Source organism: Bufo bufo, chromosome 4, assembly GCF_905171765.1.
Source record: "Bufo bufo chromosome 4, aBufBuf1.1, whole genome shotgun sequence".
In the NCBI taxonomy this organism is placed as follows: domain Eukaryota; kingdom Metazoa; phylum Chordata; class Amphibia; order Anura; family Bufonidae; genus Bufo; species Bufo bufo.
This window is the reverse complement of record NC_053392.1, coordinates 276749712-276776886: the sequence shown is the minus strand read 5'-3', so window position 1 is coordinate 276776886 and position 27175 is coordinate 276749712. Positions and strand designations below refer to the sequence as shown.

Below are 27175 nucleotides of genomic sequence, written 5' to 3'. Positions count from 1 at the left end.
ATAAAATTTAAAAATTCTATAGTATACAATAGCTACAGGGAATTGAAAACCTGTCATAGAAAAAAATCTGGTCATTTTCTGAAAGAGATGTTCCCATATATAGGTGAAACTCGAAAAATGTGAACATCGTGCAAAAGTCCATTTATTTCAGTAATACAAATGAAAAGGAATTGCATTAATACAGCTTAAAATTAGAATTTTGTGAAAAGATATATTATTCTAGGCTCAAAGTATCACACTCTAGTCAGCTAATTAATCCATATCCCCTGAGCAAAGGATACCTCAAAATTGTGACTTTGGGGTTTCATAAGCTGTAAGCCATAATCATCCAAATTATACCAAATAAAGGCTTGAAATATCTCGCTTTGCAGGTAATGAGTCTATCCCATATGTTAGTTTCACCTTTTAAGTTGCATTAGTGAAATAAATAAACTTTGCATGATATTCTAATTTTTCAAGTTTCACCTGTATATTCAAAAGAAGAAAGCTACTCGGAATATACATTAGTAACAAACATTCATTATAGTATGGCATATTCATCTATGAACAAGTAACCCGAATACAAAGCAATGCAGTCATTGGGTTCATGAAACAAAGCCTGCTCCCCCTATACCTGAAAGAATATTGTGCGTAATGTAATCCAATAGTGTGTGGCTAATTTAGATTTACTGGAATGTTGTTGACAATATCCACATGTACATGATATTACTCATGACTAGAGATGAGCGAAGTTATGAAAAATCTGATTCGCCTGCTTTGCCGAATTTCACAAAGAAATTCGATTGATGATGAGTTTCGTCATCATGATGACGCAGTGATAAGGAACGGCGAATGCACCGCTCCCCGTCATTGAACCCTTCAGATGCAGCGTTCATTGCTGATCACTGCATCTGGGATTGCAATTTAGGCATTTCAGAGGTTAATCAGAGTAAAAGAAAGAAATAAATACTCACCTTATCCATTTGCTCACCTAGAGGCCTTTTGCGGCCATCTTGATTAAAGACACCGTGCAAAATCATCACGTCATCACATTAGCCAGGCATGGTAATATCATCACTGATGACGTCACTGCTCCCTCCAGTGCATAAGCATGGTGACATCATATGTCACCCCACACAAGATTTTGTGTGGTTTCTGCAATCAAGATGGTCGTGGCGGCCTCTTTGCACGTGAATGGATGGGGTGAGTCTGTTTTTTTGTTTTTACTGCCTTTTCAGATAAAAATAGATTCGTTACCCTGAAGCGTGAGGAAATTCGGCTTTGTGACGAATCAAATTTGTATTGAAATTCGGATCACTACTCGTGACATGCACATTCATTTTGAACAGAGGGCAGTTTCCATCTATTTCAGTGGCTTGCAACACCCTTTGCAGTTAATATGTGTACAGATAACAAGACTACGTTAAGAAAATTAGCTACAAAATTGCTTTTTTTTTTAATCTTGTTTGCTTTCTTATAGACAATAAAATCTCATTTTCTTCTCTTGCTTCCAAGATAACGCCAGTGATGAATAATTATCTAAAGGATATGCTGTTTTACATTTTGATTTTTTTTTTTTAGGCTGTAGGGTCATAAAATGGGGCTTCTGCTCTGCTATCCATCTTTTTAAAGCTGGATAATTGCCTACAACTGAAGACTATAACGGAGCACTGTAACTGCTGTATAGCAGTAAAACTCAAAAAGGTCATTTCTGCTGAACTGTCACTGCCTAAGTTGGAAATACATTGAATGTTTTTCTTGCTCATAAATGTTGGTGTCACAAGGTGTAATTTCGATGCAGCATAGAACAGGTGCAAAACTTTTTTTACGATACAAGAAATAATACATGTCTTCATTACTTTCCCTGAATATGAAGTAAGTGCATCTGCTATTTCCTCACCAAAAATAAAATTTGGAACTTATTACCACATGTTGCTGTTCTAATCCATCCTCAGTAGGACCGACTGAAATATGCCCTTGCCAGCTGGCCTCAATACCTACAAACAATTTCTGTAGGAAGATTATGATTATGCCCATGTGTTGTCATGGCTTTGTGCCAGTCATTTGGCACCTTTGTTCCTAAATAGCTAGAAAGTGAACAAAGACAAATAAAACAGCTAAGCCATTTACTTGTATGAAGCCTTTCCAGGTTATTAGAAGAGTATAAGGCATTAAAACTAAGCAAATAATACACATACAATAAACAAAAGTTCTAAATCTTCATGAATTTAAGCTGATAGTCTCTTATAGTCTGACAGGCTTCTCAAAATATAATAAAAAGTTGATGTTCATTTACTTGTATATCTCCAGTACCTCGGAGTGTCACATGAGAGTATTCTTAATAATGCATTTCTTTGTAGTGTGCCAACTCACAAAAGCCAATAAACTAATGGAACGACTCAGTACAATAGGTCAGATTCGACAAGGACTTGTTCCTAGGTCTAAACTTTTGTTGTGTCATCAGTAAATAGTGGCGGTTTGTATGGTAGACCTCATTTCAGCACTATATTTCATCTTAGATTTTTTTTCTCGCAGACTGCATAGATGGTATTCATTTGTTATACATAGCTGACATTTAAAATTAAGTCACTGATGTTGATGGAAGAACCCGGCGATGAGTTGGAATGGATATAATTTATGTTTCTAAGCTAGTATTCTACATAGCATCCTAGCTGTTGTCGTCCAAGTGAAAATAATATTTTCTAAATGGCAGGGAAGGAGTTAATATAATAAAACAAGTTATACTTACCTGTTCAAATCCATTTTGCCCCAGTACTAATACTCTAGTCCTCTTTGCCGCTGCAGCCATAACATCATCTTCTTGGCAGCAGTGATGACATGCTCGTATACAACATGTGGCTGCTACAGCCAATCAATGAACCCAAAAAAGATAACTGGAGACAGCACGTCCTATTCCCAGGATTAAAACCAGCTCAATAGGACACGCTGTCTTCATTTTTCTTATTTTGTTTGGATTATCCGTTATTCACAGGAAATCTTACCGATTTCCTAGGAGACGTGTACCCATCACTCTCTTATGAGGTGTGCTCTCCACCTCTCATATTTTTGAATCAATAAACTCAGTGATATATTGCTTGAGACCACTGAGGCCAGTGATTGGCTGTATACTGGCATGTTACTGCTGCAGCCATGTAAAAAAAGCGTAGCTATGAGTACAGGAGTTATAGAGCTGGAGCCGAGGGAGGTTGAATTGGGGTAATGGTCTAACTAATTTTAAAATTAAATTTAAAATTGTAACCCCTTCCCAATTTGTATTGTTAACTCAGACCGCTTCTTTAAAATGGTTAACTGACTTTCTGAAAAAAATCACTATCATAATTAGAGATGAGCGAATCCAATCCCACAAAGTAGAATTCGACCCGAATTTCAGGATAAATTTGATTCGCCTCAAAGCCGAATTTCCTCGTGCTTCGCGTAGGCAAATCGATTTAACCTGAAATACTGTAAAAAAAATTCATTTTTTTTCCGCGGGAGTGCAATGTGTTTTGCACGCGCATGAGAAAAAACTGAATGTTGTACCCACTGAAGTTCGGGTTTGGGTTAGGTGTTCTATTCATTTTATTATTTTCCCTTATAACATGGTTATAAAGGAAAATAATAGCATTCTTAATACAGAATGCTTACTAAAATGTGGCTTGAGGGCTTAAAAATTAGAAAAAAATTAACTCACCTCATCCTCTTGTTCACGCAGCCGGCATGTCTTCTTTCTTCTTCTTTCAGGACCTGCAAAAGGTCCTTTGATGACGTAATCACGCTCACCATGTGGTGAGCACGATTACATCATCAAAGGTCCTTTTGCAAGTCCTGAAAGAAGAAGAAAGAAGACGATGCTGGCTGTGCGAACAAGAGGATGAGGTGAGTTAATTTTTTTCTAATTTTTAAGCGCTCAAGCCACATTTTACTAAGCATTCTGTATTAAGAATGCTATTATTTTCCTTTATAACCATGTTATAAGGGAAAATAATACAGTGATAAGACTTTAATGGGGTTGCTCATCCCTATCATCTCCTAGCAACCATGTGTGAAAATCGCACCGCATCCGCACTTGCTTGTGGATGCTTGCGATTTTCACACAGACACATTCATTTCTATGGGGCCTGCGTTGCGTGAAAAACGCAGAATATAGACATGCTGCGATTTTCACGCAACGCACAAGTGATGCGTAAAAATCGCTGCTCATCTGAACAGCCCCATTGAAGTGAATGTGTCCAGATTCAGTGCGGGTGCAATGCGTTCAACTCACGCATTGCACCCGCGTGGAATACTTGCCCGTGTGAAAAGGGCCTTATATCTGCACCCTTATAGTTCAAGCTTGCCACCTTACCAGTCCTGCTATCCTCAGCAGATACTACATGCTGTCTTCATAAGACAACCCATGCCCATATGCCTTGTTACAGTATATGAGCATCATAGAGCTCAGAACTTGCCCCTCGTAAGTCTGACAAAAGAACCAGTCTATAAAGCTGCCATCTGAATGTCCTCCATGAAATAATTTAAAGCTACATTTCTAATTGGCTGTGTGGCTTTTCCTGGCAAAATTATCTTGCTGACGTACCATGTGCCCGATTTATTTTGGTTTATTTTATTAGTTGATTACCATGATGTCTGCGAACTGAAATAAATTGTCTTTAATAAGACAATCCATTTAAAATAATGCATTACATTTTGCTGTTTGTATAGTTATGTATATATATATATATATATATATTACACTTTTCAAACCAGCACTTGGATCTGAATACTGTTGTAATAATATATAATAAAAAATATAGTATAGCCACTGAGTTGTTTAATGAAATCTATATGTATAGCGCCACCTTCTGTTTACCCTTTATTCCAAGTTTCTGTCCATCTCAGTAACATTGCCCCTGATCTATGACAGAAAGAGTACTGCACCTCGAAGGACACGCACCCTGAGCTGTGTCAGAGAGAAAACTGAATAAAAAAGATCTGCTTGAAGTGGATCTAGCGGAGATGGGTTTTCTGTGATTAAAGCTGTATAGCTATTTCTTGTGAATAGTCATAAACATAAAAGAGGCAAATAACAGTAAAAACAGTAAAATAAAACCAATAGACAGCATTGCCTAGTGGCACTACACAATACTTCAATACTTAATCAATATAAGGCATTTAGGCCAATGATGTTGGTATAGGAGTAATATATGAAGCTGTCGATAAACTACATATTAGGATGTAAGCATTTCTAAGGTGTATGGATGATCATAGGATAATTTATTAATGTACTAGGCTTATTTTAAAAGCTGGCACAATATTTTAAGCTCTCTTTAACCAGATTAATATACTGTATGTCTTGCAGTTTCACCTTGGATTTACTATTTTTTCCTAATCTCACTCTTCATTTTTCCTCCTGCTATGGACTGCGCCTACAATACACCACCGCCACTGTGTTATTTCATGACTGTCACAATTCTGACATATAATTGGACAAATGGATACTTATAATAAATTGGCTACAGGAGACAACTTTACAGTTACAAAGTAAATTTGACAAAAAAAAAAGAAAGGAAAAACAGTGACATAATCCATTTTTCTGGGGTTTGACTCAGTTGTCAAAAAACATATAACAGTATATGTGTGTTCTGTTCTGCATATACTGGTGGCAATCTCATTCTGACCCTATTATTCTTTGTAACAAGCACTTTTTTAAGATAAAGTGGCAAGACTTATCTCCCAGACACATACTGTACATTCATCCATCACTTGACCAAACACCTTCGCCTCAAACACATTTAACAGTAATGTATATAAATGTCCATTCATCTCACCAGGGCAAAGAGCAATATTGCAAGGCTTATGCTGAATTTCTGGTCCACCGCACAATCTCCCCCCATATTGTGGAGGAGTACAAGTCCTTGTTCTTGTTCTTTGGCCTTTTCCACATGTAAAGGAACATAAACTCCAAGGTGACCATTCCTCCCAAACTCCATTTACTGCAATAGAGAGAAGATATTACACTATATAACACTAATAATAATAATAATAATAATAATAATAATAATAATAATAATAATAATATTAAAAATTACTTTAGATAGATTTTTTAGAAAATAAAAATGATAACTGAAAGTGAATTTTTTTTATATCTATAAAATAAAGCAATACTATACATATTGATTAAAACACAATTTATCTACTATTTGAGCAGCTGTAGATTTGTGTTTATTTGTTTCAGTTTTATCAAAAAGTATTCATATGATTTATACAGAACTCTATAAAACGGCACAGACTCAAATATTGAAAACTTCATCAATACATTGCATGTGTAATTAAAGATCTGTAAAAGGCTGTGCATTCTAAATCTAGATGTGAAATAAAATTAATAACATGTACAGTGGTTGGGTCTTTAAAGGGGTTGTCTCACTTCAGAAAATAGCATTTGTCATGTAGATACGTTTAATACAAGGCACTTATTGTCTATATTGTTCTCTTTGCTGGCTTGATTCATTTTTTCATCTCATTATATATTTCTCGTTTCCATGGTTATGACCACCCTACAATCCATCAACGGTGGCCGTGCTTGCATATTGTAGGGAATATTTTCGGCCTATGCACACTCTCACAGTCCCGGCTACCAAAGAGGCCGGGACTTTTTCTTATATTGAGCATGACCACCATTGCTGGATAGTAGGGTGGTAATAACCATGGAAATAAAAAATGTATAATGAGATGGAAAAATGCCAGCAAAGAGGGCAATATGGAGAATCACAATACATTAATAAGTGCCTTGTATTATCTTTCTCTCCATGATAAAAGTCATTTGCTGAAGTAAGAAAACTCCTTTAAAGATGACATCTATCTAGGAACTGTCGCTGAGTGCCTGCTGTTCTACAGTGGCATAGTCTGTGATGGAAAACAGAGTCAAGCATGGACTTTTGATCCCTCAGATACCATAGTCAATTGCAGTGCTCCCATGACTGAACTGTTCCCCTGCAATGAGATTGCAGGAGCCATTTGCTTGTTAGGTCCAGACCTGGCATAGCAAAGTTCTTATGAAGGTCTGCCTGTGGCAAGACACTGATTCTCCCACAGACTACAATGGTAAATTATGACAGTCTATGGTAAAGCGATCAGATGATCACATATTAAAGTCTCGCAGTGTTAAAATATTGTCTTGTGAAAAAAACAAACCCTTATATGGCTATGTAAATGGTAAAATTAAAAAGTTTGGAGCTGCGGGAAGGCCATAAGTTAAAAACAAAAATGAATACCGTATTTTTTGCTTTATAAGATGCACCCCAGGTTTAGACAACTGCAAATTAGAAAAAAATATTTTCTAGGTCCTCTTTGAAGGAAATATGGTTTACTGGAGTAAAGGAATCAAGGTCAATAACTTTAGGGTGCACCATAGATGGGGGGTGTAGTTTTTGCTCAGCTCCTGTTACCCTTAATGTGTCATCTGCTGACCATTGTAACATGTGGTCACCTCATTAAATGTACCTATCCAAATAAATATGTCTCCTGTCATTGCTCTGTTATGTCCTGACATGCCTCTTGTTCTGCTAGATAGTTTTTAAGTATTTGTCTGCAACGCACGCACACTCACACACACACACACACAGTTCTGGTACACACACAACTACTGCCATACAGCTCTACTTTACACATATAGCCCTACTACGCACATAGCACGGACACGTCTCCATACAACAATAAAATATATGGGCTCTGGCGAGGTGAACAGAGTTATCACTCATACATAACTTCGGCCATCAATTTTTAAACTTTAAAACCATTTCAAAACATGGAACCGAAGTCGGCTTCAGTATTTCCTGGCACCAAGGTACCGAAAGTAATTTCAGATCCATGTTTTAAAATGGTTTTCAAGCTGGAAAATCAAATCCCGAAGTTATTCACCAAAGTCAAACGAATGAATTTCCCTCACCGGAGCCCATAAATTTAAATGCTGTACGGAAGCGAATCTCCGTATAGCATTCAAAGTTTTGAATAAATCGACTTCGGATCTAGGATCCGAAGCTCAATTCACTCAACAGTAGCTGCTAAACACATATAGCTCTCCTACACACATACAGCACTGCTACACATACATTCACACACACTTATCCTTAATACTCCCCATTTGTTGAATGGATTGTTTGCCTGCTCTCCTGCTTGGTGTCTGCTGGAAGAGAGAGGTGAGTGCAGATGCACAGCTCTCTTACTGATCGGGCAAAGCGCTGTATGTTGGATCTCCCTGACTGCTGTTTAAAAGATGCAGAAAAACTTTTTAGCAAGATTTTTTTCTTGCTAAAAAATGGGTCTTATAAAGCGAAAAATAAGATAATAAAAAAATTGCTGCATTAGGTAGGGATTAAAGGACATGTATCACTAAAAGTGTTTTATGCTAGTTTCTAATCAGTTTTTATTTTCTGATTACAGATTTTTTGATCCTATTTCCCAAACATGATTTTGGGGGCGGCCATCTTGTCAAATCATTTCCTAACAGAATTTGCATAGCTTTAAAAAAAACTTGCTTTATGGCAGCCCTATGGTCCATTACCACAATGGTCAGGAGGAGACTTCATTGACTTCTATATGAGTTTTCTAGACTGTGAATAGTAGATCTTGTCTTTATAACCCTGCCTGTAATTATATCACCTCTGTGTATGTATAAGCAGATAAATTCAATAAAGTGACCTGTACAAAGAAGTGGTGCCTATTTTAGGCTTAGTTTCTATATAGGTCAATCAGCACACCGGAAGTAGCAACGTGATGCACGTGTACCTAGGGAAAAGTGGTAAAAGACTGGCACTCACTCGTGGAAATCCTGAATAAATTCTTTATTGCAACATAAATTTATGCAGCAATAAACAATTTATGCAAGATTACCACGAGTGAGTGCCTGTCCTTTGTCACTATAATTATTTGTTAGTGGCCAGTGCGAAAAGAGCAGTATGTTATGGTTTTTAACTATAGATATGGACATGGGAAATTAAAAATATCATCAAAAATTCTTTAAAAATATGTTAAACATAAAAATGGGATTTAAAAAATAGGGCATTTTTTTGATGAAACATTCCTGTTAAGGAGGTCTTCACTTTTTATCATCCATTTTTGTTAGAAGGATACCCTGAAAATATGCTGCTCACATGTCATCCCACAATAAACAGCTATGATCTGTGGAGGAACATAGCAGCATATATTTCATTTTCCTGCCACGCCACCACAGGTAAAATTAAGCAATACATCGGCCCATTTAAATACATAAAGATGCTGAGACCTACAAAGAGAAATTCTCTGATCCCACTACTTGATAGACTGCAAAAAACATTTATTAAATACTATGATTACATATACATTCATACTGGCTATACTGGGCCTATTGGCCATACTATTGGGTAAACATTCAAGTTTTTATATCGTTTTGTGCAACACATTAATAAAAACTAAAACATTTGAAAAATAATGTATAATTAGGTCCTGATCACCAGATCACAAGAGATATGCATAACATTAATACAAAATTCCTGCTTTTTGACACTGCTAACACGACCTAAAAGTGGATTTGGAAGCTTTAAAGGTGTGATGTGTAAGTTACACATGTGTGACATATGCCTGATGATACTTTTTCCCATTTCCCTTCATTTGTATATTACTAATTTAAAAATACTATTTTTAAGTCAAGTGAATTATGGAATAGATTGGGAATCTGCATCCCTATTTTTTGGCCAAATGTGGGTATATTTCCATGTAACTTACATACAGTACATAAAAGAGATTTATAGTATTTGGAAAATATGGTCTCTTTTTCCCAGAATAGCACCACACCTGACCATGCTTTTACAGAGTTCATAATGTAGTGAATGGAATGATCTGTAATACCACGAAGAAACAAAGTATAACATGCAGCCATACTTTCTACTCCTATGGAACACATTTCAGTTTTTTAATATTTTCTCTTTTGTGACCGTAGGTATCGCTCATGATATAAAAGTTAGTCAAGGGGGAATTTATTCACCAGACTTAAAATGTAATTAAACTTTCACATAATTTGCCTTTAGAACATGACTAATGCCATAAAATTCATTTCTGCAATGTGTTTTATTAATTTATTTCACTGTCTTCATGTCAAAACAAGCCATTAGTTTGGGCTTCTCTATAGCGCTTTTCACTTTTGCACATACGTGCACCGCTGACATGTATGCACAGTACGAATTCTACAAGGACAGGCCGACAGAAAGCTTAGTATTTGAAGAAGACCCTGCACATGACAGTGCCAGTGCCCGCTCCACTAAAGCCTGGTACAGCACACTGTTGTAGGGTCTCCTCCAGTACTGGGGTTACTGAAGGGCCTGTCCTTGCAGAACTGTGAAATCCAAACACTGCATACATGACTGCAGTCTATGGATTCTGTAGGCACAACATAAAAAGCGCTATAGACAGGTCCAAAGTTTAGGGGCCTGTTCTGACAAAAAGACAATAAAATCAATTAATAAAATACATTACAAAATTTATTTTTAATACATTTTTAATACATTCTGTAAAAGTTTAGGTACACTTTATGATTTAAATTGAAAGGAAATAGGTAATCAGAAAATGATCTATTGTTTAAATCACCTTTTTATGTTTATATTTTTTCAAGAATTTTTGGTTATGTTATTTTTAATTTTCCATGTCAATATCTATACTTAACCCCTTAGTAACTAATAACGTACTGTGTAGGTCATGATATGGTGTAAGTTACTGCATCATGACGTGCACAATACTTCATGAGATGAAAGTGTCACCGGCATCTAAACTGAGCTGAGCTGTCTGGGCACCCGGCAGAGACCAATCACAGTGGTCCCTGCCTTTGGATCGCTGATTGGTCAGTCATATTTCACTGAATAATCGCAGCGTTCAGCGGTGCAGCTCCGATCTCCTCAGTGAGTTTTGAGGAGATCGGGGCTGCGCTGCTGTGTTTACTGTGCCCCGATCTCCCCCCTCTCAGGATGGCCAAGCGACCAGGTAATAATGAGGGGGTCAACCCCCCTACCCCTCCTTGCCCCCACAATGCTTCAGGGTGGCCGAGTGGTAGTAGATCATCAGCTATAGCATACAGCTGACAATCTATTATAACGGCTGACATCGGTGCTCGCACTGATGTCGTCCGTTTAACCCCTTCCATGCCGCAGTCCATAGAGAAGCTCCCTCCCTCATCGGGCGCTATGCTGCTGTGTCCCGATTGATCATAACAGAGGGAGTGAGCTCCCTCCTTCCCCCCTCCCATCGGGCTGCTGCTCTGCTGTGGCAGCGTCCCAATGGTTACCATGGCAACTGGATGCCTTACATAGGCATCCAGGCTTGCCATGGTATGTAAGCCTGACAGGGTCCTGCCAGAGGCATGAACCCGATCAGGCTTACTATGAATGAAAATACACTTCAGTTCACTATACAGTGTAAAATCAGTTTTGAGTAACTTGAGGGATGTAGTTTCTACAATGGGATAATTTATTGGTGGTTTCTACTATGCAAACCCCACAAAGTGACTTTAGACCTGAACTGGTCCTTAAAAAGTGGGTTTTGTAAGTTTTCTTAAAAGTTTTAAGAATTGCTTCTAAAATTCTAAGCCTACTAACGTCCCAAAAAAATAATATGACACTTATAAAATGATGCCAACAAAAAGGACATATTGGAATTGTTAAGTAATAAATATTTTATGAGGTATCACTATCTGTTTTAAAAGCACAGAAATTGAAATTTTGAAAATTGTGAAATTTTCAAAATTTTTGGTAAATTTGGGATTTTTTCATAAATAAAGGTGAAATATATTGACTCAAACTTATGACTGTCATGAAGTACAATGTGTCATAAGAAAACAATCTCAGAATGGCTTAGATAAGTAAAAGTGTTCCAAAGTTATTACCACATAAAGTGATACATGTCAGATTTTCAAAAATAAGCCTGGTGCAAAATGGCCCGGTCATTAAGAGGTTAATAATAAACAATTATTTCCTGCAGTTTTCACACTGGCCACTAAGCCTAATAATAGGTGTCACTTTTTCGTCTGTACAGATTACTTTACTGCAGTTACCTGCTTATCTATACACAGAGGTGATATCAATATAGGCAGGATTCCAATGACAGATAAGACAGGATCCTCAATTCCCAATAGGTGATTGTCAAAGCTTATCTATTCTTTCCTTGTACAATGACCTCTGCACAGGTTACAGAGGATGCGTAGAAAACTCTCTCATAGAAGTCAATGAGATCTCTCCAGACTATTATGTCTATGGTCCATATGGGTGCCTTAAAGCAATTTTTTATGCTTTCTAACTGCTGAGAACAGCTGAGGCAAGATGTCTGCCCCCATAATCATGTTCATAAGAGAGAATACAAAAAATCTGTAATCAGAAAATTAAAACAGATTAGAAAAAGGATATACAGTTGCAATAAAAAGTATGTGAACCCTTTGGAATGATATGGATTTCTGCACAAATTGGTCATAAAAGGAGATCTGATCTTCATCTAAGTCACAACAATAGACAATCACAGTCTGCTTAAACTAATAACACACAAAGAATTAAATGTTACCATGTTTTTATTGAACACACCATGTAAACATTCACAGTGCAGGTTGAAAAAGTATGTGAACCCTTGGATTTAATAACTGGTTGAGCCTCCTTTGGCAGCAATACTTTCAACCAAACGTTTCCTGTAGTTGCAGATCAGACGTGCACAACGGTCAGGAGTAATTCTTGACCATTCCTCTTTACAGAACTGTTTCAGTTCAGCAATATTCTTGGGATGTCTGGTGTGAATCGCTTTCTTGAGGTCATGCCACAGCATCTCAATCGGGTTGAGGTCAGGACTCTGACTGGGCCACTCCAGAAGGCGTATTTTATTCTGTTTAAGCCATTCTGTTGTTGATTTACTTCTATGCTTTGAGTCGTTGTCCTGTTGCAACACCCATCTTCTGTTGAGCTTCAGCTGGTGGACAGATGGCCTTCAGTTCTCCTGCAAAATGTCTTTATAAACTTGGGAATTCATTTTTCATTCTATGATAGCAATCCGTCCAGGCCCTGATGCAGCAAAGCAGCCCCAAACCATGATGTCCCCACCACCATACTTCACAGTTGGGATGAGGTTTTGATGTTAGTGTGGTGTGCCTCTTTTTCTCCACACATAGTGTTGTGTTTCTTCCAAACAACTCAACTTTGATTTCATCTGTCCATAGAATATTTTGCCAGTACTGCTGTGGAACATCCAGGTGCTCTTGTGCAAACTGTAAGCGTGCAGCAATGTTTTTTTGGATAGCAGTGGCTTCCTCTGTGGTATCCTCCCATGAAATCCATTCTTGTTTAGTGTTTTACATAGATTCGCTAACAGGGATGTTAGCATATGCCAGATACTTTTGTAAGTCTTTAGCTGACACTCTAGGATTCTTCTTCCCCTCATTGAGCAGTCTGCGCTGTGCTTTTGCAGTCATGTTTACAGGACGGCCACTTCTAGGCCGTCTCCATTTATAGACAATTTGTCTTACCGTGGAATGATGAACAGCAAGGCTTTTGTAGATACTTTTATAACCCTTACTAGCTTTATGCAAGTCAACAATTCTTAATCGTAGGTCTTCTGAGAGATCTTTTGTGCAAGGCATCATTCACATCAGGCAATGCTTCTTGTGAAAAGCAAACCTAGAACTGGTGTTTGTTTTTTATAGGGCAGGGCAGCTGTAACCAACACCTCCAATTGATTAGACTCCAGTTGGCTGACACCTCACTCCAATTAGCTCTTGGAGATGTCATTAGTCTAGGGGCTAACATACTTTTTCCACCGGCACTGTGTTCAATAAAAACATGGTAACATTTAATTCTTTGTGTGTTATTAGTTTAAGCAGACTGTGATTGTCTATTGTTGTGACTTAGATGAAGATCCAATCACATTTTATGACCAATTTGTGCAGAAATCCATATCATTCCGAAGGGTTCACATACTTTTTCTTGAAACTGTATGCTGCAATCAGTTTTTAACTGGCAGATAAAAAAATTGCAGACACATTTCCTTTAAGTTATTTACCTCCAGGAGAATCAATAAAGTAGGTAATGATTATGGACTGCAAAGAAAAGGGGGGTTAGTCAGCACATCCCAATGCGCAGGTGCACGCTGCCATGGCTAAAAATCTCTAATGATTAAGGACTTCACTCACTCACTTGGCACTTTGGTGGTTTCCTTCTGCTACATTTGAAAAACCCTGAACAGTTGTTATAAATATATAATCAATGTTCTCGTAAGCATCCAACCTTGAGTATGTTTAAAGTTGGTCAGAGCTGTGAAACTTTTTTGTTTTCCATCTTTTTTTAGAAGTTCAACTGGTTCCAGGTTTCAGGAGTCATCAAACTCAAGAAAAAGGTAATTTCAGACTTTAAGTTGTGGTTTCTAAAAATACTTCCCCCAAGCATAGTAAGTAGCAGTGTCAATTTAACCAGCATATATGATTTGCCATTCAAATGTAAAGCTACAAACATTGTATTTAACGTGTTTATTGGTTACATTTTGTGCCACTTGAATTTAGTTATTTTGTAACACTTTTATAAGTCTCCTAGGTATGTTTGTTAGTTAAAACAAAAACACTTGCTAAACAATTTTCTTACAAATACAAGAATTTCAACTCAAGCATTAACCACAGGCTATTCATAAAAAAGCTGAAGCACTGCTAGAATTCATATGCTTTAAAATTATAAATTTTTATGTGGAGCTGCAAGGAAGAATTAATAGATTAAAACAGTGAGATATATTGTAATATTACAATGAAAACTCATGTTATTGTCTTAACAAATGATCTTTTTGTAGAAGCTATTTTGTTCAGCAGCATTCCGGAAATTGCACAAAATACATCAATTACATTATATCTTCTATGCTAAAGTCTCCTGCCACATTTAGGAAATTAGATTTAGTTGGATTGGAGGACATTTTTGCAGGAATTGTACAAATAGATTATTTTAGTCAAATGAAATGATTCAAGATGATTGATATTTAAGTTGGATTTTTATATAGCTTTGAGCCATCAAAACTGCAATGGTAGGTTACAGTGAGAATTTTTTGAGTAAAGGAAAATAAAGTACTGAACATGAAACCAATAAAAAAATTTTGCTAACCTTTTTAAAAAATGCCTGCGCAAGAAGGTTGCTGATTAAATATGTACAACTTTGTTACGTTACAGACTGAAGATTACTATGGGTCATCAATATCATGGCTATGTATACCTTTTCTTTTCATCAGGACATATAAATTAAAAACATGACTGATGTTTACAAATGATCTTGATTGCACTATATTCAAATTTTTAAAGCACATATAAACAGGGCCAGACTTACACGGGGCGCACTACCTTGGGCTTCTAAAGAGGGTCTTAGACTGTCCCCTTTGCCGAGCACCCAGCAACCAGGACACTGGGTGCAAATACATTTGAATTCCATAAAGAGGCAGGGAGCTGTCAGCTTCCTGCTTCAACATAAATTGTCTGGAGTGCTCCATGACACATTGCGCCTGCTGCTCTGTGTGGAAGGAGCACACAGGCTGGGAATTGACCTGTTTGCTCTTTAGCTCAACAGGTACAATGATATTACCACAGCATGCCTGCTGCTGGAGAATGCATGATGTTCTTCATTCATTGGGGGAATGAGGCTGCTAAGTGAGTACTACATATTATTACTAATAGATAAGGACACTAAGAAGGTACTATTTAGGGTAGTAAAGGGAATTAACTACTTTAAGGGGACACTAAGGGAGAATAACTACTGTTTGGGGGTACTATTGGTGCATAACTACTGTGTAGGTGCACTATGGGGACATAACTTCCATGTGGGAGCACCAAGGGGGAATAACTACTGTGTGGAGACACTATGGGGGCATAATGATTATGTAGGGGTACTATGGGATGTTCTACTGTTTGCAAACACTAAGGGGCATAACTACTGTGTGGGGGAATAAAGGGGCATAACTATTGTGTGGGGGCACTATGGGGGAATAAATACTATTTGGGCGCACTGTGGAGGCATTTCAGCTGTGTGGGGGACACTATGGGGCATTCTACTGTGCAGGGGCACTAAGGGGGCATAAATACTGTAATGGGGCACTAACGGCTTCAACTACTGTGTGGGGGCCTTATGAGGGTGCATAACTACTGTTCGGGGACACAAAAGGGGCATTCTACAATGATGGGGCAGTAAAGGGACATTCTACTGTGTGGGGACACTAAAAGGGCAATCTACTATGAAGGAGTTACTAAGGGCACATTGCACTGTGTGAGGGCACTGACAATGCATTCATACAGTAAGGGGGGGGGGGGGCATAACTACTGTGCAGGAGCAGTATGGATCCTTCCTTGGGCTTTTCAAAATGTGAGAGGTATGCATTCAGTCATATTATTCTAACATATTATAGGAATATATTGATCCATTATATATATTTTTTAGTATAATCTAAGCATAATTTAAGTATATTAATAATCCATTGGTTCATTCTAGTGTAATATAATTTTAATTTAAATATATTAACAGTCCTTTTATCTTATTACTGATTATATTTCAACCCTACACCTTTTATTTAGGATTTTATTTTTATATAGTTTATTTCTATATATATACATATATATCTAGATGGACTAATTTATACTAATCCCTACCAACTATAATCATTATATACCATCAGAAAATCGAATCTTTCAGTTTTATATCCTTACTTTTCACTATACATTAGGAGACTTACCCCACCCCCTTTCTAACATAAAATAGAAGGAAACTACCTATATATACATCTATCTTGATATCTGAGGCAAAAGTTCCACACTGGAACACATATGAGAGCCGCGATCCCCATCGGAAGCCGCTGTGCGTTCCACTGTGGAACGCACAGGAAGTGATGCGCGGGCCGCTCGCTTGAAAATGCTGTGCGTTCCACTGTGGAATGCACAGAAAGTTGATATGCGGGCCGCTCACCGGAAGTCGCGGTGCGTTCCACACTGGAACGCACGGCAATCCGGCTAGTTTAGGGCATATTATTATAGTTTCACGCCAACACACATGGCGATGAATATGTATTTAACTTATATATCTGGGGCTAGTCAATTGTGACATCCGTTTGCCGACTGTGGCGACTAGCTGGGTTCAAGCTGGGAGGGACTTGAACTTCCGGTTTGGGCCATACTCATCCTGCACGCCATCTCCATGTGCTATTTAAATATCCATTAAAGGGGAAGCGCACCAAAAAGGAACAAGTCCTTTTTTGAAGCAGTGGAGACCCTTGTGAAAAGACCCCTGAAGGTAAATGATGTTTTAGTGTATTGCATAATGGAACTCAAACCTGTCCTTAATGTTTCATTGAGTAAATATGATGGAGCACTATTTGCAAGTGGAAGATATAACAGTCTGACCCTCTTCTGTATATCACAAGTGTTTTTTTATACATCACAAGGTTTTTTGTTAGAGACATGTGAATGTGTATTTATTTATTTATTATGTCCATATTCTATTCATGACTATGTATTTTTTTATGCTATTTATATATTTATATATTTTTATATATCTTCATACATTTTCCATATACTCTATTGTGTGCACCTTTGTGTATCTAGTTGATTTAACCATATTGTATGTCTGAGAAAGCCTTTTTTGTTCTCTTAATACCCCTGAAGAAGGAGGACTATAATACCTCCGAAACGCGTTGGGCTATTTTACTGTAATAAACTGCATTGATCAGAAGCCTTGTCGTTGGCTGCCATCAATTGAAATCATTCTACATGAGATCCCGGCTAGGGGGGCAGTTGGCCACAGGTGTCTTGAGCTTTATCCTGTGACTACCCCCCCTGTGAAGTGAGTACTCCAGCTCTTATCATCAGGAATCTCCCCTTTGGAGAGTATTCTACATCTTTCATCACCATATATTATCCTCCGACTTAAGGGGGTACTAACCACCACATCTAATTTCTCCACATCTATGGGAGTGGCGCCTTTACAGTGTTCCTTCTTTTTTGAATCACGTCCGGTTGGATCCTTTTTTGTCATTAGGAACCTCCAGACTAGGTTCACCTGTCATTGGCACTATGGGGGGCACAGAGCATGAGGAATTATAGGGGCAAAGAGGAAGAGCCACTATATAAAAGGGGCATAGAGCAAGAGGTACTATATAAAGAGGGTACAGAGTAAATGGCATTATATAAAGGGATCATAGACCCTGGTACTATGTAGAGGGGCACATGTCCTAACATATAAAAGGAGCACCGACTCTGACAACCACACAGAATCTGCAACCATATTAAAGTGAAATAGAGGAAGAGGCGCTATATAAAGGGGTCATAGATCCTGGCACTTTAAAAAGGGGAAATATATTCTGGTACTGAATACAGTGAACACAACATATGTGGCACTATATACAATAAAAGCAGAGCATGAAGTTATATATACATGGATCAGAGAATATATGGCACTATATAAGGGGCACTACCATTAAAGGCACTGCATATAGTGCTTTATTTTCAGGGCGTATAGCATGGGATGATTGTATTCAGGGGCACAGTGTATGTTACTATTATATTCAGGGCATAGCATGTGGCACTAATAGGAATTTGTGTTAGTACATAGGGTACCAATATGTTGGTAAAGCCAGAAGCTACAGACATTTGGGTGGCAAACTCTACAGAGATAAATTGAGGCAGAGAGAAGTCATCATGGTGGTTTGAAACAGATGGAAAGAAAAGGAAAGAGAATACCTCTTGAAGAGACATCACTTTCAAGTCAATAAATGCAAATGTTTATTCTGCCACTATATCTGATCAGTGCTATAATCACTTATATGATCTACTAGCAGAAGGACCTGGCTTCGCACGGGTATATTTCATCTGTTTCATTTAATGTTTTTATGTGTCGTTAAAACATATTGACGGCATCAACTATAACAGTGACATCTACAGTACCCCACCTCCTTAACAGTGACTTCCATAGCCCCCCACCCATTAACACTGAAACCTCACAATGCACAGTCTCCTGAAAATGGGACCTCCAGAGCAGCCCACCACCTTAACTTTGACCTTCACAGCAGCCTGACCCTTTAACAGTGAGTTCCACAGCACCCCACCCCCTTGGCAGTGACTCGCCCCCTTAACAATGACCTCTACAACACCCACCCCTTAACAATGACCATAAGTTACAGTCCCCTTAACTGACATCCACCATTCCCAGCCCCCTTAGCAGAGACCTCCACAGTGACTGCCCCTTTAACAGTGACTTCCACAGTACCCCGCTCCCTTAACAGTGACCTCCTTTGTACCCCACTTCCTCAACAGTGACCTCGAAGTACCCCGCTGCCTTAACAGTGACCTCACAGTACCCCGCGGCCCCTTTAACAGTGGCCTCCGCAGTTTCCTCCTCCCTTACCAGTGACCTCCACAGTGCCTGCCCCTTTAACAGTAACTTCCACAGCAGCCTGCCCCTTTAACAGTAACACCCACTGCGCCCTACCCTTTAACAGTGACCTCCACAGCGGCCACCCCTTTATTAGTGACCTCCACAGTACTCCATCTTGTTAACAGTGATTTCCACGATAACTCGCCCCCTTAACAGTGACCTCCACAGAGCTCCTTTCCCTTAAAATGTGACCTTCACAACATCCTCCCCTTAACAATGACCTCTACAGCACCCCGCTCCTTAACACTGACCTCCATAGCGGACATGCCCTGCCCCCTTAACAAAGACCTCCACAGTGCCCACCCCTTTAACAGTGACCTTCATAGCACCCACCCCTTTAACAGTGACCTCCACAGCAGCTTGCCCCTTTAACAGTGACCTCTACAGCATTCTGCCCCTTAATTGGTGATCTCATCAAATGGCCGCAGAAGTCTGCATGCATCGCGCATGAGTAGACACTGGCGTGGTGAAAAAAAAACAAGGTCCCCAGAACCTGCCACAGAATTCGTACAGGTAGTCGCTAACAGCACGTTTCTGCTGGAGTAGCTTAACAAGCATATACAAGGTGGAGTTCCAGCGGCATATACAAGGTGGAGTTTCAGCGTGTCGGGCATTCACAAATCAGACGTCTGATGGGCAAATGGTGTCGCCGCTAAACGTCAGCAAGGTAAGCCATGGCCATGTAATAACTTCTAACCTGGCCAGTCGTAAGACGTCCTGGACCCCGGGACACCGAATCGCTGCACTATTAAGTTCAGGATGTGTGTCATGCACAGCACGTGTGTCATTTTGCCCTGTTTCGGCATGCTCAGCAGATTGGCACCAATGTCGCACACCACTTTACCAACTGTCAAATTGAACGGGGTTAGCCACTGATCGGCCTGTGACCGCAGATCTGAAAGGAGTGCAGGACCGGTGTGGCTATTGGCTTCCAGGCACAACAGCCGCAGCACAACATGGCAACGTCTCACCTGGCACGTCGAATAGGTTCTGGGGTGCAGCGGAAAAGGCGGTAGCAGTGGAAAAGGAGGAGTCAGCCGAGTAGGAGACGGAGGATGGAGTAGAAGGAGGAGGAAAAGAATAGGCAGGCCTGCATGCAATCTGTGGTGGTAACACCAAATCCACACGGGTGCCACGGGTTACATGCTTGACGGTCTTCAGTGGGCAGTAAAAGTTATGTACCTTCCCTGCCCAAGTTTGCTAGACCACGTGTCTGTGGTCAGATGTATCTTGGCACCAACACTGTGTGCCAGAGATATATTAACTTGCTGCTGAACGTAGCCATATAGTTCAGGGATGCCTTTCTGGGAGAAATATTTCCTTCCGGGGACATTCCATTGCGGTGTGCCAATGGCAAAAAATGTTCTAAAGGCCTCTGAGTCCACCCATTTATATGTCAGTAGTTGGCGGGCTAGCAGTTCTGACAAGCCAGCGGTCAGCCGTTGGGTCAGAGGATTATCCGACGTCATCATTTTTTTATGCTCAAACATCTGGGCCATGTGTGAACGCGACAATGGCAAGGTGGAAGGTGGAGTGGAGGACAAATGGGAGGAGAGAGGAGAAGGAAAAGAGGCAGGACGTGGAGCACCAGGAATGTGGCTTTCTGACAGCATTGCTCCCACCGGGCTCGGTGATGGGAGACCAGGTGCCTTCTTAAGGCTACTTTCACACCTGCGTTTAGGTGCGGATCCGTCTGGTATTTGCACAGACGGATCCGCGCCTATAATGCAAACGCTTGTATCCGTTCAGAACAGATCCGTTTGCATTACCATGAACAAAAAAAATAATAATGATAATTTTTTATTTATTTTTTTGTTAATGCAAACTGATCCGTTTTGACTTACATTGAAAGTCAATGGGAGGCGGATCCGTTTTCAATTGCACCATATTGTGTCAGTAAAAAACGGATCCGTCCCCATTGACTTAAGGTACTTTCACACTTGCGTTGTTTGATTCCGGCAGGCAGTTCCGTTGCCTGAACTGCCTGCCTGATCAGGCAAACTGTATGCAAACGTATGTCATTTTTTCTGACTGATCAGGCATTTTTCAGACTGATCAGGATCCTGATCAGTCTGAAAAATGCCTGTTCAGGCAGAAAAATGCATTGCAATACCGGATCCGTTTTTCCGGTGTCATCAGGCAAAACGGATCAGGTATTTATTTTTTTCTCATTTTTAGAGGTCTGCGCATCCGGCATTCCGGTATTTTGAATGCCGGATCCGGCACTAATACATTCCTATGGAAAAAAATGCGGCATTCAGGCAAGTCTTCAGTTTTTTTCGCCGGAGATAAAATCGTAGCATGCTACGGTTTTCTCTTTTGCCTGATCAATCAAAATGACTGAACTGAAGACATCCTGATGCATCCTGAACGGATTACTCTCTATTCAGAATGCATGGGAATATGCCTGATTAGTTCTTTTCCGGTATAGAGCCCCTGTGACGGATCTCTATGCCGGAAAAGAAAAACGCTAATGTGAAAGTAGCCTTACATTGTAAGTCAGGACGGATCCGTTTGGCTCAGTTTCGTCAGACGGACATCAAAACGCATTTTGGTGTTTGCCTCCAGAGCGGAATGGAGGCTGAACGGAGGCAAACTGATGCATTCTGAACGGATCCTTATCCATTCAGAATGCATTGGGACTGAACTGATCCGTTTAGGGCCACTTGTAAGAGCCTTGAAACGGATCTCACAGGCGGACCTAGAAACGCCAGTGTGAAAGTAGCCTTAGGCGGTCATCCCTAGGGGCTTACTGCGACTATTGCGTTGACAGCTCAGGCTGAAGATGGCAACACTATTATCAGCAGCTGACACGTTAAAAAAAGCCCATGCTGCGGGGCCATGTGCCGGCATCCTGGGAATGCAAGATGTGACCATGCATGGTGGATGGCTCGCCCCAAATACATTTACAGTCTTCTTTTTGCCTCCTGTGCACTGCGAGTTCTGAATGCTTCTTCTCCTTCTCCTCCCTATCTGCTGCTAAGTCTATGCCTCTGAACTCCCCTCTTCTTCCTCTCTTGTGGGCACCCACGTGACGTCCATCAACACGTCATCATCGTCACCTTCACCAACACTGACATTAGAAATCTCAGAGTAGTCAGCAACAGCGTGGACCACCCTCCTTAGGCTGATCTTTGTACTGTGGTCAGACCGCTGGGTGGCGGTCGTTTCTACCTTCTCTTCCTCATCCGATGCCAATAATGGCTGTGCATCGGTAAGGTCTAGAAATTAATGGGATAATAATTCCTCTGACTCGAGTGGAGGTGCTATGCTTGTGGTGGTGGTGGTGTTTTTGGGGGTGCCCACAGCAGAGAGTGAGGAGGGTGACGATACAGAGGATGAGCAGGGTGCACAGGGTGCACAACCAATTCTGGTGCGTCATTTGACCTAATCGCACACACCTTCTTTAACTTCCCACTTAGGCTCCGGCCTGGTGCACCTGCCCGACCCCTACCACCCCTGCCGAAAGGCCTGCCTCTTCCTCTGCCTGTAATTTTCAAAATGACCCTGTGCCAAAGTCCCTTGAGAAGAGCAGTATTTGTAGAAGCAGGTATATAGAACCCCTGAATCAGTTTTTTTTATTGGGGGGGGGGGGGGGGGCAACTGGTATGGCGTTTGTCCTTCTGTATAGCTGCGGTATGTCAGCAGAACCGCACACAAATGCTGCACTATACAAATGCACTATGTATAAAATATATTAGAGGTACAGTACAGACCAAAAGTTTGGACACACCTTCTCATTCAAAGAGTTTTCTTTATTTTCATGACTATGAATGCATCAAAACTATCAATTAACACATGTTGAATTATATACAGAACAAACAAGTGTGAAACAACTGAAAATATGTCATATTCTAGGTTCTTCAAAGTAGCCACCTTTTGCTTTGATTACTGCTTTGCACACTCTTGGCATTCTCTTGATGAGCTTCAAGAGGTAGTCCCCTGAAATGGTCTTCCAACAGTCTTGAAGGAGTTCCCAGAGATGCTTAGCACTTGTTGGCCCTTTTGCCTTCACTCTGCGGTCCAGCTCACCCCAAACCATCTAGATTGGGTTCAGGTCCGGTGACTGTGGAAGCCAGGTCATCTGGCGCAGCACCCCATCACTCTCCTTCATGGTCAAATAGCCCTTACTTTCAAAGTTTTCCCAATTTTTGGGCTGACTGACCTTCATTTCTTAAAGTAATGATGGCCACTCGTTTTTCTTTACTTAGCTGCTTTTTTTCTTGCCATAATACAAATTGTAACAGTCTATTCAGTAGGACTATCAGCTGTGCATCCACCTGACTTCTCCTCAACGCAACTGATGGTCCCAACCCCATTTATAAGGCAAGAAATCCCACTTATTAAACCTGACAGGGCACACCTGTGAAGTGAAAACCATTTCAGGGGACTACCTCTTGAAGCTCATCAAGAGAATGCCAAGAGTGTGCAAAGCAGTAATCAAAGCAAAAGGTGGCTACTTTGAAGAACCTAGAATATGACATATTTTTAGTTGTTTCACACTTGTTTGTTATGTATATAATTCCACATGTGTTAATTCATAGTTTTGATGCCTTCAGTGTGAATCTACAATTTTCATAGTCATGAAAATAAAGAAAACTCTTTGAATGAGGTGTGTCCAAACTTTTGGTCTGTACTATATATATATATATATATATATATACACTGCTCAAAAAAATAAAGGGAACACTTAAACAACACAATGTAACTCCAAGTCAATCACACTTCTGTGAAATCAAACTGTCTACTTAGGAAGCAACACTGAGTGACAATCAATTTCACATGCTGTTCTGCAAATGGGATAGACAACAGGTGGAAATTATAGGCAATTAGCAAGACACCCCGAATAAAGGAGTGGTTCTGCAGGTGGTGACCACAGACCTCTTCTCAGTTCCTATGCTTCCTGGCTGATGTTTTGGTCACTTTTGAATGCTGGCGGTGCTTTCACTCTAGTGGTAGCATGAGATGGAGTCTACAACCCACACAAGTGGCTCAGGTAATGCAGCTTATCCAGGATGGCACATCAATGCGAGCTGTGGCAAGAAGGTTTGCTGTGTCTGTCAGCGTAGTGTCCAGAGCATGGAGGCGCTACCAGGAGACAGGCCAGTACATCAGGAGACGTGGAGGAGGCCATAGGAGGGCAACAACTCAGCAGCAGGACCGCTACCTCCGCCTTTGTGCAAGGAGGAACAGGAGGAGCACTGCCAGAGCCCTGCAAAATGACCTCCAGCAGGCCACAAATGTGCATGTGTCTGCTCAAACGGTCAGAAACAGACTCCATGAGGGTGATATGAGGACCCGACGTCCACAGGTGGGGGTTGTGCTTACAGCCCAACACCGTGCAGGACGTTTGGCATTTGCCAGAGAACACCAAGATTGGCAAATTCGCCACTGGCGCCCTGTGCTCTTCACAGATGAAAGCAGGTTCACACTGAGCACATGTGACAGACGTGACAAAGTCTGGAGACGCCGTGGAGAACGTTCTGCTGCCTGCAACATCCTCCAGCATGACCGGTTTGGCATTGGGTCAGTAATGGTGTGGGGTGGCATTTCTTTGGAGGGCCGCACAGCCCTTCATGCGCTCGCCAGAGGTAGCCTGACTGCCATTAGGTACCGAGATGAGATCCTCAGACCCCTTGTGAGACCATATGCTTGTGCGGTTGGCCCTGGGTTTCTCCTAATGCAAGACAATGCTAGACCTCATGCTGGAGTGTGTCAGCAGTTCCTGCAAGACGAAGGCATTGATGTTATGGACTGGCCCGCCCGTTCCCCACACCTGAATCCAATTGAGCACATCTGGGACATTATGTCTCGCTCTATCCACCAATGTCACGTTGCACCACAGACTGTCCAGGAGTTGGCAGATGCTTTAGTCCAGGTCTGGGAGAAGATCCCTCAGGAGACCATCCGCCACCTCATCAGGAGCATGCACAGGCGTTGTAGGGAGGTCATACAGGCACGTGGAGGCCACACACACTACTTAGCCTCATTTTGACTTGTTTTAAGGACATTACATCAAAGTTGGATCAGCCTGTAGTGTGTTTTTCCACTTTTTTAAGTGTGACTCCAAATCTAGAAATCCATGGGTTGAAAAATTTATTTCCATTTTTTTATTTTTGTGTAATTTTGTTGTCAGCACATTCAGCTATGTAAAGAACAAAGTATTTCCGAAGAATATTTAATTAACTCAGATCTAGGATGTGTTATTTTTGTGTTCCCTTTATTTTTTTGAGCAGTGTATATATATATATATATATATATATACTGTACTTTGCTTTGCTTTGCTGTTATGTAGTGTCCTTGAATCTGGTGCAGCATATACTGTATGTGCTATATTTGGTTCTGTTGCTGTATTATTGTAATAAGCTTGGTTTGGTGTTTAAGTTCTGTGATTGGTTTTGATTCTGTACTGTACTCAGTTCTAGTGTTGTATATATGTACCATGCTTGGTTCTCTTGCAGTATTTATGCAATGAGCTTGCTTCTGGTGCTGTCTTTATGTACAATGCTTGGTTCTGGTTCTATATTTATGTACCATGCTTGGTTTGGGTGCTATGTTTATGTAATGTGCTTTTTATATGCAGCAATCAACTCCTCTGTATGGGGCCAAGTGATCTCTACCGCAATCACTTGTCCCCAAACAAATTTATTGTTTCTGGAAAGCAGATCTCTGTTTACACAGGGATGCTCAGGTTTCCCTGAAATTATTATATTAGGTGCCACATCAATATTGTTTTCACCTGATTTTACATGATAAGTGTTGGCTCGTTCACTAGGGTATGTACATTTATACAGGGCAATTGTTATTATTAGCCCAGTAATCAGCTCTTGAGACTTAAAGAGGCCTTGAGACTTATCATAAACAGCATAATGTTCTTCAGTATTTCACCCTATGTTGTGCGGTAAATTCACACTGGGAAAGACATAAAAATGGAAATCTAGCTTTAACACTATACTGATATGTCATATAATCCTGTCAAAACTGTTCATTGTGCATTTTTAATAAAGTAGCCATAACCCTTTTGACAGTAAAAGTCTCTGAATCAATAACGCACTGCAGTGTTTTTTCATTTGCATTGTGAAATTTACCATTCTACATTCATGAACTGGTTCATCTAACAGGTGTGTATCTCATATTGTATATAAGATTATATAATAATAATGACTTTATTGCTTTCTGTGCAACAAGTTAAGACATCAATTTTTATTTCCTGATTTGCCAATTATTTTAAATGGACTGGATGAGATTTTAAGGCTGGGCCTTTACATTGCTAATATCTGTGTAGCCATTACAGTATTGATGGCTTACCCTCAGGATATGTCATGAATATATGATTGATGGGGCTCTGACAGCCCCATGATTAGCTGTTTGAAGAGGCTGTGCTGCTGACACAGTATATATACACTCACCTAAAGAATTATTAGGAACACCTGTTCTATTTCTCATTAATGCAATTATCTAGTCAACCAATCACATGGCAGTTTCTTCAATGCATTTAGGGGGGTGGTCCTGGTCAAGACAATCTCCTGAACTCCAAACTGAATGTCAGAATGGGAAAGAAAGGTGATTTAGGCAATTTTGAGCGTGGCATGGTTGTTGGTGCCAGACGGGCTGGTCTGAGTATTTCACAATCTGCTCAGTTACTGGGATTTTCACGCACAACCATTTCCAGAGTTTACAAAGAATGGTGTGAAAAGGGAAAAACATCCAGTATGCGGCAGTCCTGTGGGCAAAAATGCCTTGTGGATGCTAGATGTCAGAGGAGAATGGGCCGACTG

At 40.2% G+C, this 27175-nt stretch overlaps 1 protein-coding gene across 4 annotated transcripts in view; it reads right to left on the bottom strand.

Annotated features, from left to right (window-relative positions):
* ADGRB3 (adhesion G protein-coupled receptor B3) overlaps positions 1 to 27175 on the bottom strand; it is a 1057188-nt gene that overhangs the window by 619639 nt on the left and 410374 nt on the right. For all 4 annotated transcript variants that reach the window (XM_040428625.1, XM_040428624.1, XM_040428627.1 and 1 more), the window contains exon 5: positions 5787 to 5951. In XM_040428625.1, coding sequence (XP_040284559.1) covers positions 5787 to 5951 — 165 coding nt within the window. The remainder of the gene's footprint in view (positions 1 to 5786; positions 5952 to 27175) is intronic.